The sequence below is a fragment of the Ostrinia furnacalis genome, unplaced genomic scaffold (assembly GCF_004193835.3).
Source record: "Ostrinia furnacalis isolate ACB-3 unplaced genomic scaffold, ASM419383v2 OfSCF3313, whole genome shotgun sequence".
Taxonomy (NCBI): Eukaryota; Metazoa; Arthropoda; class Insecta; order Lepidoptera; family Crambidae; genus Ostrinia; species Ostrinia furnacalis.
This window is the reverse complement of record NW_021133552.1, coordinates 31,366-45,390: the sequence shown is the minus strand read 5'-3', so window position 1 is coordinate 45,390 and position 14,025 is coordinate 31,366. Positions and strand designations below refer to the sequence as shown.

Below are 14,025 nucleotides of genomic sequence, written 5' to 3'. Positions count from 1 at the left end.
ATGTACGGACTACGGAACCATGCCTACTTATCTATCTCTTTTATACCAAATCAATCCTATTGGTCAAGGTGGTGAAGTACATAGTAGGACGACAGCACATCAAGCTAAATACTGCTGCATTTTCGGCTGGATTGCACCATCTTACTTTAACCTTGACAAATATCTAACTCCATACAAAAAACACCGGTTATCGTCAAAGTTACGGTCAAAGTTAGGTGGTGCAACTCAGCCTAAAATGTAGTTAGTTGTATTAAGTGTTTTTTTCTATCAAAAACGGTACGGTGTTTTCGTCATGTAGTGCATCAGTTTAATATGCTTTTCCATTAACTATTTATTATATCCAGTCAAAGTCAGCGTTACATACAGAAATAAAATATACTGGGAATTAAGTATTCCCGACACAACCAGACTGGTCAGTATCCGCGGCCATATTTCAAAGATCGGCCGGACCGTTAGTAGTAACAAATGCGGGCCCACATCTCTCCTGAGCAGACACCAGAATGATAGGGATGTATCAGGGCAGTGTCGATGGTTGTTATCGATGAAGGATGATGCAATAAAATCGTTCGTTCATTCGTTCGTTTCAGCCGAATGACGTCCACTGCTGGACAAAGGCCTCCTCCAAGGTTTTCCACAATGAACGGTCCTGCGCTGTCCGCATCCAGGCTCTTCCCGCGACCTTCACCAGATCGTCGGTCCAACTAGTAGATGCAATAATATGGCTACGTAACTAGTATAGAAGATGGAATGAGATTAAGCAGACTTCTTATTTTGTTTATGGCCCGGTCTGGGATATTATGACCCACAGAGTGACCTCCATAATAAAATCTGCCGAAGTCTCGTTTATAGGTATCTACGCGGCAAAAAAACCAAAACAAAGGAATTAAGAGAATGTGCAGAAACGTGCAAAGCAGACTTTTGTTAGCTTTGTTAGTTGCTCAACCAAATCTGACAGATGTACTTTACGAATGTGTTACTATCATAGTGTTGATCTTCTTTTGTTATTTTTAGCAGTAGGTCGATTAAACCATATCGATAAAAAGCAACTTACTATCGATATGCCACAGTAACGACACTAGCAACATATTTCAGTTAGGATCTGAGTCTGAAGGGCTCGTGTTATTGCGATTGACTCGCGCAACAAATCGACTTTCCTGTTAGTTGTAACGTAAAACCTAGCTTGCCTACCTATAGTCCAGTCAAATTAGACATGAGCCCTGCAATAATTCGCATACAGCTGAAAATTGGTACGAATGTTCGGAGCACCATTATGAATTAACTGTGAAAAGTCCCCATCGATCCGACATGTGCTAAAAAAAATTCAAGGTCAAACTTAAAAAATACGGGTTTTTGAGATTTCAGCCAAACGGTCCTTCTGACCCTGTCCCCGCAGGGTAGGTATGCGAATCAACGCATTTTTACCCGTAAAAAAGGGGTGTTGTGGTGCGGTGCGGCGGTGTGCCCATTGTTTAGCGGTAGAGTAAGGCTATTGGTTTAATTCCTAGAAGTGATAAGCCGCGTCTAGTTTTAACAACTAGTATTGAAGGTACCCATGGTGCATTTTTTTGGGTATGCAGTGTATGTGAACGACAATAAGTACATCGTGTTAACCAAAACATAAAACGCGATGTTTCGTCAAGATATTTCATTTGTTTTAGTAAATAGTTCAATCGTAAATGTTAAAAAGACAGACTTTTAGAACTCAAATACTACGACGCACAGTGGTGCTACAGCTTTGGTGACATAGTAACAAATGCTAAGGCGGACGTATTCTGTCAGAATACAGCACTTTTTTTTTATTGGCCGATACTTTTGATTTTGAACAAAAAATTTATGAATCGTCGATGACTTTTAGATCTCAAATACTCGACGCACAGTGGTCCTAAAGCTTTGGTGCCATAGTAACAAATGCTAAGGCAGACGTATTCTGTCAGCATACAGCACTTTTTTTTTATTGGCTGACACGTCTTTTGATTTTGAACAAAATATGTATGAATAGTCGATGATTAATCTTAGATCTCAAATACTTGTCGCACAGTGGTGCTACAGCTTTGGTGACATACAGTAGAATCTTGATAACTCGAACCTTGTTAAGTCGTAATCCTCAGTAAATCGAAAAAAATATGCTGTACCTCTAGTAGGAAAAACTTTCGAGTTCGTTTCGTTGCGTATTCAGTGTCATCGAAAAATTTTGTATGAAAAATTAAACAGCGCCCCCTACTGATCGTGTATAGTTTGGAGGAGCTTAGTAAAAAAAGTCATCTCCAAACTATACTCGATTAGTTTCTACTACACCACGTCTTACACTTGACTAAAGTGTGTTTAGTTGATATTGATTTAGTAAAATTCAGTAAAATATGGAACTATATTTAAAATTACATTTAGGGGGCGCTGTTTAATTTTTCATACAAAATTTTTCGATGACACTTTGAATACGCAACGAAACGAACTCGAAAGTTTTTCCTACTAGAGGTACTGTTCCCATCCGCCGAACCCAGTAACTCGAATTTTTTAGACTCAGTAACTCGAACAATAAGTTATTTCCCTGTGAGGCATTACTCGTACATTTTAATACTCAGTAACTCGAACTGCAAATACCTACCTCAGTAAGTCGAAGTTCATAAAATATAATGATTTCTTACTCGGGATTCCCGGAGCTCAAAACTCGTGGCAATAAAATCAAAAAGGAATGTTCGGGGCTCGTGGCCTTTTATCTATTGTTTTTGTTTTGCACACGTGCATACGTGCAAGGAATGAATACATTCAATAAACTTTCTAATGTCTAAGAAACACAGATGTTATGTTTCTTCATTTTTGGTCACTTTTGGTTGTCTATGAAATTGTGCCTTTTTATGTCGAAATTTGATGAGTTCACTCTTCATATCTCGAAATTCTTGTTAAGTCGAAAACTTGCTATCTCGATTTTTTTTGGTTTCCCTTGACATTCGAGTTATCAAGATTCTACTGTAGTAACAAATGCTAAGGCGGACGTATTCTGTCAGAATACAGCACTTTTTTTTATTGGCCGACACTTTTGATTTTGAACAAAAAATGTATGAATTGTCGATGACTTTTAGATCTCAAATACCTACTCGACGCACAGTGGTCCTACAGCTTTGGTGCCATAGTAACAAATGCTAAGGCAGACATATTCTGTCAGCATACAGCACTTTTTTTTATTGGCCGATTATTAATACTGTTTTTTCTTTATCAAGATTTACATCTTAGTTGAAAATTAATTACGTTTTCTTTACAATAAATAAATCGGAAGAAAAAAAGCTTTAATATTTTAAAAAAAAATACCTCTTTTTGTCGATAAAATTAGGTTTAGTTTCATCGATATTTATAATACACTTTATCATGACTTATTAATATTAATTTATTAATTTTGTTATTGTGTAATCAACAATACGTGTTGATAAAGACTCTGGACTCTAATCAGAGGAAAATCCGTCCTGAAGTTGATAAATAATACCCACAAATAAAGATAAATGATAATAAATAGTCGGCCTACTCGTATTATTACAAAAATGTATTGGCATGGATATGACTATTAAGTTTATACAGTGTGAGTCACGATAAAGGGCACATATGAAATTAGGTATTTTTATCGACAAAAAGAGGTCAAATTTATTAAAGTTTTTTTTTATTTATTATAGATTTTTTTATTCCGATCATTTATTGTAAAGAAAACGTAATTACTTTAAACTAAGAGGTAAATCCTGATAAATACAGTAATAGTACTTAATAACAGGCAAAACTTAAAAAATACATAAATTACTCAGAAAATGTCGATAAATAACAAAAATATACTTTCTAGGTCTAGTTTCATAATATGTACACTTTATCGTGACTCACACTGTATAATGTGGTATTGTGTAATCAACAAGACGTTTTGATAAAGATTAGGAACTCGGGTCAGAGGAAAATCCATCCTAATGTATGAGTTGATAAATAATAATAAATGATAATAATATGTTATAATTAGCGTGTAGATAAAAGATAATAGGAAACGATAGTTGATCAAAGTTTATGTATAAAAGCGGAAATCAATCAAAATACAATCCTATTACTCGATCAAAATGCGATCCTTTATTGTTTTTGCCATAACATTGGCGGTGGCAGCAGGTAAAAGATTTGTGCAGTGTACCTAATCATTAAAACCTTGTCCAGGAGGGAAAATTCTACGCGCGTAGAATTATACGCGCGATGGCAAGATATGTACTAGGAGCCAACACATTACGTCCACAAAACACCCACGTATTGAAAATTCGCGCTTTAAATCGCGTCGTCGTATCCTCGTGTTCGCGCGTAGGTTTCGAGGCAAATTCTCCCTCCTGGACAAGGCCTTAAATGGTTTCTTCTTGTGTGTTAAGATGTGGGAATTACCAAAAATTTATTAAATCGAGGCATTAGGTGGCATTAGTATTCACGTATCTTCCCAGTGGGCTGAGTGTAAGTTTACTTAATTTTTCTGACGCGCTCATTGAAAAAAACTCACACTCAGCCCTTTGAGGGCTACTCTGAAACTCTGTTAACTTAGTTTCGAATATATTTGTCATCTTCATTCATCCTGTCATCTTGCTTTGCGTGAGAGGAATGAGTCCTACATTCAAGTCTTTGGATAACTCTTTCCGGAGTCCGCTGTCGGGAAACTGTGCTACTTGACTGTACGTTTATTTCTTACACGAGATTAGGCTAAATATAATTCACAGATAAACATTGCTGTCACAGGAATAGTTATTTTTAAGACATGAAATTACAGTTTAAATTTTAACTTTAAATCTATGTTGAAGCCGCCAAGACCTCCGAAAGGATCATAGGAGGGTCCCTCACAACCATCGAGGAGTATCCTGAGATGGTGGCTCTGCTGAGGGTTTGGGGCAACTATTATGCTCAATACTGCGGAGGGTCTATTCTGAACAACAGGGCCATCTTGACTGCTGCTCACTGCCTTGAGTAAGTAACTATTGCTCGCATCGTTTACTTAAGTAACCGAAATCAATTTTGACCAAGATGAGGCTAGTCCATCAGGGGTTCGTTGTGTATCTGTCTACCGACGCTGATAGACAATACTATACCAAATTATGGAATGGACCATTTAGGACCCTCTTGTAAAATATTTCTTCTCAAAATTAAATGCACGACGCACAATTTCCTATCCTGTCGGTGGAAGTGTATTTTTTATAGCCATTGCCCACAACTATAAAGTAATTATTTGCCCGATTTGCAGATAATTGTACTTATTTTCTCGCCTAAGTATACGGAAAAAGCTCTCGGCGTAATTCCGTCTCCAATTGTTAACTTAAAAACTCACATACAAACTACGGTACAAATATACTCGTACTTTCAATTGATTCGATTGTTTTCCAGACTCCCTATTCCAGCCGGTCGTCGTGTGCGCGTGGGATCCTCATACCAAAGCTCGAATGGGACTGTCTACAGTATTGAAAGGATTATTATCCATCCCGGTTACGCTAACAACTGGCCAGCTGAACCAGACAATGACTTGTCGATCCTTTGGCTTACCGACATCATACCCGTCACACCCACTTCAAGACCTGCCCTGATCGCTGGTCCTAATTACAACCTCGCCGATAACGAACCGGTCTGGGCTATTGGCTGGGGATGGACTGAGGTATGTTCTTTGTTATATCCCTTCATTGGGCTGATAGCCACAATACAAGAATGCGTGCTAAATTCAGTGAACTGCTCCTGAACTAAATGTACCTACTACTGCTTTTTTAATTTATTTATTAACCGGCAGACAGTGGTGACTAAGTTTGTTGCGGCGCTTCTTCTCAGCACTTGCCAAATGTTGGCCTCGAAGCGCATGCGAAATATTTGACGATTTGTAAGCACTATATAATAGTCTATGCAAATAAAGAAATCTTGACTTTGACTTTAAGGATAAACAATCAAGCGTGTGACATCATCATTGACGTCACGACACCGCGAATTGCGCCATATATCGCTCAAAAACCATGACATGATGGTACAACATTGCATGAACACAATGTCAATCATCGTCCACAAAATCTACTTGGATGAAGTCGCAGTGTGATGAATTAATGAATTTATTAATGTTATGTACAAATTTTCCCAAAATATGGATTACGTTAAACATAGAGCTGAATTATAGTACGACCGCTTAAATGAGTCCTCGCCTGCGGAACGTTTACCGTTAACCACTTCACTGTGACGTCACATATCTTAAAAAGATCGGGCGGGATCGTTAGACATAAGATAAAATCAAAATTGTTCACTGGATAGTTCTCAAGATATATGACGTCACAGTGAAGAGGTTAACGTTAAACGTTCCGCATCATCATCATCATCAACAGCCCTTTACAGTCCACAGCTGGACTATGAGCCTCCTCCACTAAAGTGGAGTGTGGGGCTGCTCCACAGTGGAGGGCTTTGCCATAAACCCTACGCCTGGCAGGCGGGTTGGAGATCGCAGTTTATAACGTTCCGCATGCGAGGTGTCATTTATAAGCAGTCGTACTATATTATAAATGTACATACATTTAAGTAGCTGGATTATAGAGCTGATATCGCTACACTATACACCTATTTTGCCAATAAAAACTAATAAAACAATGTATTATTTTCCAGTACGGTAACTTCACGTCTCACTCAGAGCAGCTGCGTCACGTGCAAGTATACACTGTGAACCAGGAAATCTGCAGGCAGCGGTTCGCAAACCGCGTGGTCAACGGCGTGCCTATGCCATATACGATCACTGACAACATGCTATGCTCCGGTATTCTGGACGTGGGAGGTCGCGACCAGTGCTATGGGGACTCTGGGGGACCAGTCTTCCACCATGGAGTGCAAGTCGGCATCTGCTCGTTCGGGCACGAATGCGCGCTAGGCGAATTCCCTGGCGTTAATGTGCGCGTGTCTCAGTACACCAACTGGATAAGCGATAACCGATAAGAAATAAATTAAAGTGGATATAAGATATTGATAAATATATAAAAACGAACTAATAAAAAAGTGTACTTTTAATTTCATTATTAGATTAAGCATAAAATAAATCTGCAGACAGAAATCTACAAGCTGCGTGGTCAACAGCGTGCCTATGCCATATACAGGGTGGAATTTTGTAATGCCACCTGGAGGGAAAGTACTCTTAATACTGCAGATAGAAAATTTTACTGAAAGAAAACATTCCTTTATTTTTGAAAAGAAAGAGAACTGCATTCATGGATTTCGTCGGTTTCGTCGGTTCACCTTGTGGGTATCCACCCAAGGTGAACCGACGACTGCGTTTCCCGGTACGCGGCCTCCATTCCAGAACCTTGCTGCCCCATTGGCTGTCAGTTCTGCGTACTATGTGCCCTGCGCATTGCCACTTCAGCTTGCTTATTCGTTGGGCTATGTATAATAAATAGTAAAAATAAAGATGAAAAAAACTCATCGGTTTTGTCTCCAATTTTACTTCACCTGGTACTGGCTGAATTGCTGTTGGAAACCAACAAATAGTTTTTAATGCTGTTACTTTTTTCTTCTTAAACATTTTAACAACATTTTAACACTTCACCTTGACAGAGCAAAAAAAGTTGTTTTATTTTATACATTTTATATACATTAATTATTAATTAATTTATGTCTTATGCTACAGTTGTCATAATTTGTGAACTTCATTGAGGAAACATAAGATTCAAAAACCAATGAAGAAAAGTTAAAGGGTTAAAGTTTTTTATTACCCATATTCACTGTTATTTATAAACAAAAGCTTTAGTTTAGCTAAGAGAAGCCACTAGTGTGATAGTAGGATCTATTTATTTATTATTTAAGCAACCCGACCCGCCTCAAGGGTCGAAGGTCAGAAGGCTTTCTTCCGACTTAAATTACAAATACCATCATACGGGTAGTTTATTTTCGCAAAATGTTCATACATTATGAAACCCTTAAAATCCGCACTGTAGGATCGAGCGACGCGGCGGGAGATCAATTTAAAGTATCATGTATTTTAGTGAAGGTAACTAGGTACGAGTATGTTTGAAATCTTTATTTCTGTAATAATAGGTAACTAGCGGCCGCCCGCGACTTCGTGCGCGTGGATCCCGTTTCACCCCCTTAGGGGTGGAGTTTCGTAAAATCCTTTCTTAGCGGATGCCTACGTCATAACATCTATCTGCATGCCAAATTTCAACCCGATCCGTCCAGTGGATTGGGCTGTGCGTTGATAGATCTCTATGTCAGTCGGTCAGTCAGTCAGTCACCTTTGAGTTTTATAAATTTAGATGAAAGATTAAATTATTTAAAACTTTAAGAATCAAATAAGACTTACTTGCCTTCATATTTTATACCTCGATAAAAATTATCCTGCTTTCGCCTCCGAGATTTATTTTACCATGTAGTACCCCTGTACGACAACCCAATCCGCACACAATATTCAGCGTAGTAGTATTAAAAAACAAAAGAGCGGGCAACCCCACCCCTACCACGCTGTGGGCTCGGTGTCCGAGCGGTCTCATTCCTTTGTGCGCACGCGCAACGACCGCACGCAGTATAAGAAAAATGCTTAAGTGACGTCACCAGGACGTTTTTACCGACAAAAAACGTAATTATTTTAAGTTGTGCAGTGTAGTGACGAATAATTTAGATCGAACTTCACTTGGTAAGTTCGTTTGATCATTCAAACATGACTGACAAATCCTATTTTTAAACTATTAATATCAATAAAACGGCTTCCAGCCTGTAACTGTAAAATTCAGTTTCTGACGCCATTTTATTTGTTTAAAGGAAACCGTTCGCCGGAAGCCAATTCAACAAACGCTCGACTACCGTCATTCAGCTATAAAGTTCGGGCCATAAAGTGAGCGGAACTATTTGTTAGCACGCTTTTATCTTTATTATTTTATTTGTGACTTTACTGCTCTAGGTTTAAAGTGTTTGCTGCAATTATCATAAAATTCTGTCCATTCCAACTGGGAGAAGTTTTTGATATATGATTTCTAGGAGTTACATATACATTATTCTATTGAATTTCTTACATAACACTATCACCTTTGGTATGGATGACGTCACATAAATGTATGGTTGCTTTCTTGCTACAGATTATTTTAGGAAAAAGAGCGGTGCTAAGATGTGTAACAGAGCTGCCGTAATAACAGTTCTTTTCTAATATGGGAACTCGGTACTACCAATGTATCAGTCGCTAGGCAACGGTCTTCGTTACTCACGCCCATATTCACAAACGATACTTGCTTAAGTGAAGCAGCAAACCGAACGCACTGCGTTGAATAGAGCTCTGTGATTGGTCACCCTGTGCGTCCACGCGCACTGTGAGACCTCATAGTAATGTTTGTGAATACGGGCGTTAGCGTTAGGCACGATTTCTACCAAATCGGAGAGGTGATCTCCTCTTTCAAGCGAGATACAAATAACGATTTTTTTAATAAGTAAATAACTGTGGTAAATCTTATCTAGTTAACATGCAAAATAACGGTGCATCGCTAGTTTTATGGCCCCAATCGTAAGCTCCGCTCAAGCGAGTTACGCCCAACGTAAAAACATAGAATGACTGAATCCGTGCCGTACAGTCTGCAAAAGAAATTAGTCCAACTTTTATCCTATGCACGGTATAGTGGAAATAAGGTTATGGTTTTCAATACGAGTAAACGAGTATGTTTCGTTAGTTCGTTCGTTTCAGCCAAATGACCTCTGTGGTCTAGTAGTAAGACCACCTGCTTCAGACGCAGAGGTTCCGGGTTCGATTCCCAGTGGGGGCAGATTTTTCTGTTCGGTTTGGTTGGTGGTAGGGCTTGTTCTAAGCCTGCCTGGCTAGCTACCACCATCTTACCTAAGTCTGTCGCCATAACAATAATGTTAACAGCATTGTTTTGTTCCGACAGTTAAAGATCTAGCCAGTTCCTCCGTGGTTGAGGATTCCGGGTGAAGCTCGTTTCCACCTTCGGCCTGATCGTCACTTACTATCAAGTTCATCAAGAGCTTCCTCGTTGTGGATAAAAAAAATCGTCCACTGCTGGACAAAGGCCTCCCCCAAGGTTTTCCACAATGAACGGTCTTGCGCTGCCCGCATCCAGGCTCTTCCCACGACCTTTACCAGATCGTCGGTCCACCTAGTAGGAGGCCTGCCCACGCTACGTCTTCCAGCCCGTGGTCACCACTCGAGAACTTTCCTGCCCCAACCACCGTGCCCCGCCCACTGCCACTTGATTTTAGCAATTCTACAAGCTATGTCGGTTACTTTGGTTCTCCTGCGGATCTCCTCATTTCTGATTCGATCACGCAGGGAAACTCCGAGTATGGTACATAAGTATTTTTATATCGCTGAGCTTACCGTCGACTTTCGTATTTTATTTTTCTCGTATATTTTTTTATTAAGTTCTATTTCAAAAATAAAGGAATGTTTACTTGAGTAAAATTTTCTATCTACGTGCCCTCCAGGTGGCATTGCAAAATTCCACCCTGTATATTTTATCTTCCTGATCTATAAACCAATAAAGTTTCCCCACTGGAAGTCGAAGCCAGGACGTCCAGGTCTGTGAGACTGGGACAGGTAATCTTACTACTAGACAACAGTATTGTCGCTAACTATAAAATTATTAAGGCTGAAAATCTCTTGAATTTCAAAAACATTGCAATTTCAAAAACTTCGTAGTTTGCTTCAATTCCAAACTTGTAGCTGAAAATCTATTCCTAACAAGATTTCAAAGACGTGTTCCATAATTCAGGTAAGTACTATAATTATATCACGAGTACAAACACTTTTTCATTCTCGTCTTAAGGTATAAAATCGCTTAAATCCACTTAAAGCGGGTCCACTCCCATTTCTTTTAAACCCATTCGAATCAAAAGATTTCTTCGAAGGAAACTGAATCAAGCTACACATCCTTATCGCGTTTTATGACGGGGGCCAGATGGCGCATTTTCCTTTGCATTCCTGAATACCCAACATGAATAAATGTCTTCAAAAAATTCGTGGACATTCACGCGAAATCAGACTTTAAACGCGAAACTTAAGGTGCAAAGGAGTTGATGGATACTTTACCAAAGGCTGTCTCGATTTACATAGAAAACGCGGTGATTCGATTGTGAATCGTAATGAATGGGTATTAGATGTGAATTTCGTTCTGCTACGGACGCGATAATGAGTCCACATTACGGAAAGATTGAATTAGGTCCATAACAGACGTGCTACTTGTCGTCAGCGATTATACGATTTTCTACATACGAAAGCGGTAAAAGTCGCACGTTTAATCTTTTGTTGAATTTTGTATAGGAATCGTTTTGCATCGAAAAATCGTTTCGTTTTTTGTGTGCTACGACAAGTAGGTAAACTACGGCGTGTATTATGGACTTTGATCATTGCATCTAGCTTCCAATAAAAGCTAACGCTTTAAGCTTCTCGAAGATTTAACCTACTAAGTTTTAACATTAAAATTATTAGGTTATAATAATGTTTATATTATCCAGTTGGCATAGCTCTGCTTTAGGCATTTAGTTCGACATTGGTCAGGAAAAATCTTATTGAAAAAGTATTTGGTCTGCGTCGTTCCTTATGAATCCCGTTGACATCGGTGTAAAGAGAATTGATTCGATTTCACCCGGGCTATATGGTATTAATGAACCTGGATTTGGCTGGTTATATCCAGTTACATCCAGTTACATCCAGTTTCGGATGTAATTTGGGCAGATCATTCGCGTGACAATGATGGATGCATTGACGAGTTTTCCCTTTCACATAAATTGAAGTGTTTGGTTACCACGTTACTTGATGGCTTTAGAAGTCTGAGCAAAATTAAGTTTTTTAATTGCCAAAGTCACTTTAAATAATCTATAATATATAAAGCTCGTCTATATATATATAAAAATGAAACCCGTTTTCCGTTGTCACGACATAACATGAAAACGGCTTGACCGATTTGGCTGATTTTTTTTTGTAGTTTTCTAATACTCTGTACAACCTTTTTACGGAAAAAAATATAAAGAAAATCTCTCAGAAAGATTGATATAAGGCGGTACGAAGTTCGCCGGGTCAGCTAGTAAATTATAAAAAAAAGTATTTATTTGAGATAACTGAGATCCATAAATGTTAGTAAAAACTTAGGCCAATGTTAGTATCTTATTTATAAAACAGACCTCGTCCTGCTGAGCAATAATAAACTTTTTCAAAGAATGTTAGCTAGAAAAAATATTATTATGTAAAAACAAAACATGAACAACGTGTTTCATATGTGTGTGTGAAATCGTTGGCATCATTTTAAACTAAGACTCTACTCATGATACATAGTTCTTTCCCTAAAATCCCTAAATAATTGCCAACTATAAGGCATAAAAAATAAATAAATAAAGGTTTAAGGCAGGTCTTTCTCTAGTACCTAGCAGGATAAATTTCTTCGTTAAATCAAACCAACAAAAGTATGAAACTCAGAATCCGAATTAGTTTCGGAAGCTTACAGAAGCTCTTTATTATTTCCATTGTTCTGAGAAGTGCAGTGTCAAAACAAAACAAAACAAAACACAGTGCAGTAGTTTGTTTTGTTTGCTACGATATGCACAGAATTTAACATACGATTCCAAAGGGATAGAGTTCGCAGATACACGGGATTTCAGACTATTTGGAATCCGTATACCACTTTAAATTAACAAATCATAGTCAAAATCGTTGATATGCCTTCGATCCCAGTTTCACCAGAAACCTTAAAAGCTCGTTCATGCCGTTTTTGGTAACGTAATCTACATGACCATAGAAAAATACGTACACACTGTTAACTAAAAAAGCTTAATAGACATAATGGTACGCGAAAATAAGCCTTGACATTTAAAAATTAAGATATGCCCGGCCACTGTGAATTAGATTTTCAATAATTTTTTTCGCGAAAAATACTACGATTAAAAATAATTAAGATAAAGTTGCATTGTTAAATTGTTCTACAGTGCTTATTAAAAAAATGGTTACTGATTACAAAATCATCCTGTATAATTGAATATCATTATACTTGACACCGGCTAGATGTCAAAAACGCACGGCCATATTAAAAACAACTATAAGTAGCACTGACCTGAGTGTCTCTGTGTATGCTGTAGGTGGACCAGCAGCAAGGCTCCACCTGGTTGGAGTCCAGCCCCCAGAACTCCAGCTCCTCCTCGAAGAGTGGCCCGCACACATTTGTGGGGTAGTGGAGTTTACCGGTCCTGTGGGAAAATACTAGAATTAGCTTTATTTTAGAGTCATTTACCCAAGATAAAAGCCCAAGGAGGGGTTAGAGGTCATAGTCTCAGTGCACAGATGCGAAATATAAAAGTAACTTATCTATATATATAAAAGAAAGTCGTGTTAGTTACTTCGCTTATAACTCAAGAAGGGCTGAACCGATTTAGCTGAAAATTGTCAGGGAGGTAGTTTAGAGCCAGGAGAAGGACATAGGATACTTTTTATCCCGTTCGAAATTAAAAAAAAAGTCTGCTTATTTATTGCCATTAAGGCGGAACAAAGTTCACCGGGTCAGCTAGTTAGTTTTAAAAGCATTATTGTCAAAGTTATACAACTACATATTTTATAAGGAGTATAAAGGACGTGGCACACTTATCAACCCAAAGGGATTGTAACCGTATCAACTCGAGGTGGTCAGCCTATTATTTGTATGAAACTCTGTACTGCAACGCACACTTATCCGCACCCTAACGTAAACGTCACGCCTCGCGGTTGGCAGCGTACGAAAGGCGATGACATTTGTTTTAACTAAAGCCTGGTCCGTGAGCACGTAGAAGTTTGTCCAATGACCCCAAGCTAGCCATCCTTATCGCTCACGCGTAATTATATTGCTGTCGCGACTGTGCGACGGGCGCCCGCAGTGAGTGTGCGAGCGCTATAGAAACATAATCACGCGCGAGCGATAAGGATGGGTAGCTTGGGGTCATTGGACAAAATTCTACGTGCTCACGGACCAGGCTTTAGACTAGATGCCCACGTAACAATGGACCAATAAGATCCCACATTTAAGCAGGCCAAAACTGCCACCAATTTTAACGATCTCCCGCTAC

At 38.7% G+C, this 14,025-nt stretch overlaps 2 protein-coding genes across 2 annotated transcripts in view; one reads left to right on the top strand and one right to left on the bottom strand.

The window, feature by feature from the left end:
* LOC114357645 (potassium voltage-gated channel protein Shaw-like) overlaps positions 1–14,025 on the bottom strand; it is a gene marked incomplete at its 5' end in the record, with an annotated part of 159,940 nt that overhangs the window by 120,694 nt on the left and 25,221 nt on the right. The window contains one exon of the mRNA XM_028311361.1: positions 13,044–13,176. Within this exon, the coding sequence (XP_028167162.1) occupies positions 13,044–13,176 (133 nt within the window). The remainder of the gene's footprint in view (positions 1–13,043; positions 13,177–14,025) is intronic.
* LOC114357646 (trypsin, alkaline C-like) lies at positions 3,719–7,001 on the top strand. The gene is made up of 4 exons (XM_028311362.1): positions 3,719–4,128; positions 4,797–4,959; positions 5,374–5,638; positions 6,619–7,001. The coding sequence occupies exons 1-4, from the start codon at positions 4,083–4,085 to the stop codon at positions 6,940–6,942; spliced, it is 798 nt and encodes a 265-aa protein (XP_028167163.1). The 5' UTR covers positions 3,719–4,082; the 3' UTR covers positions 6,943–7,001.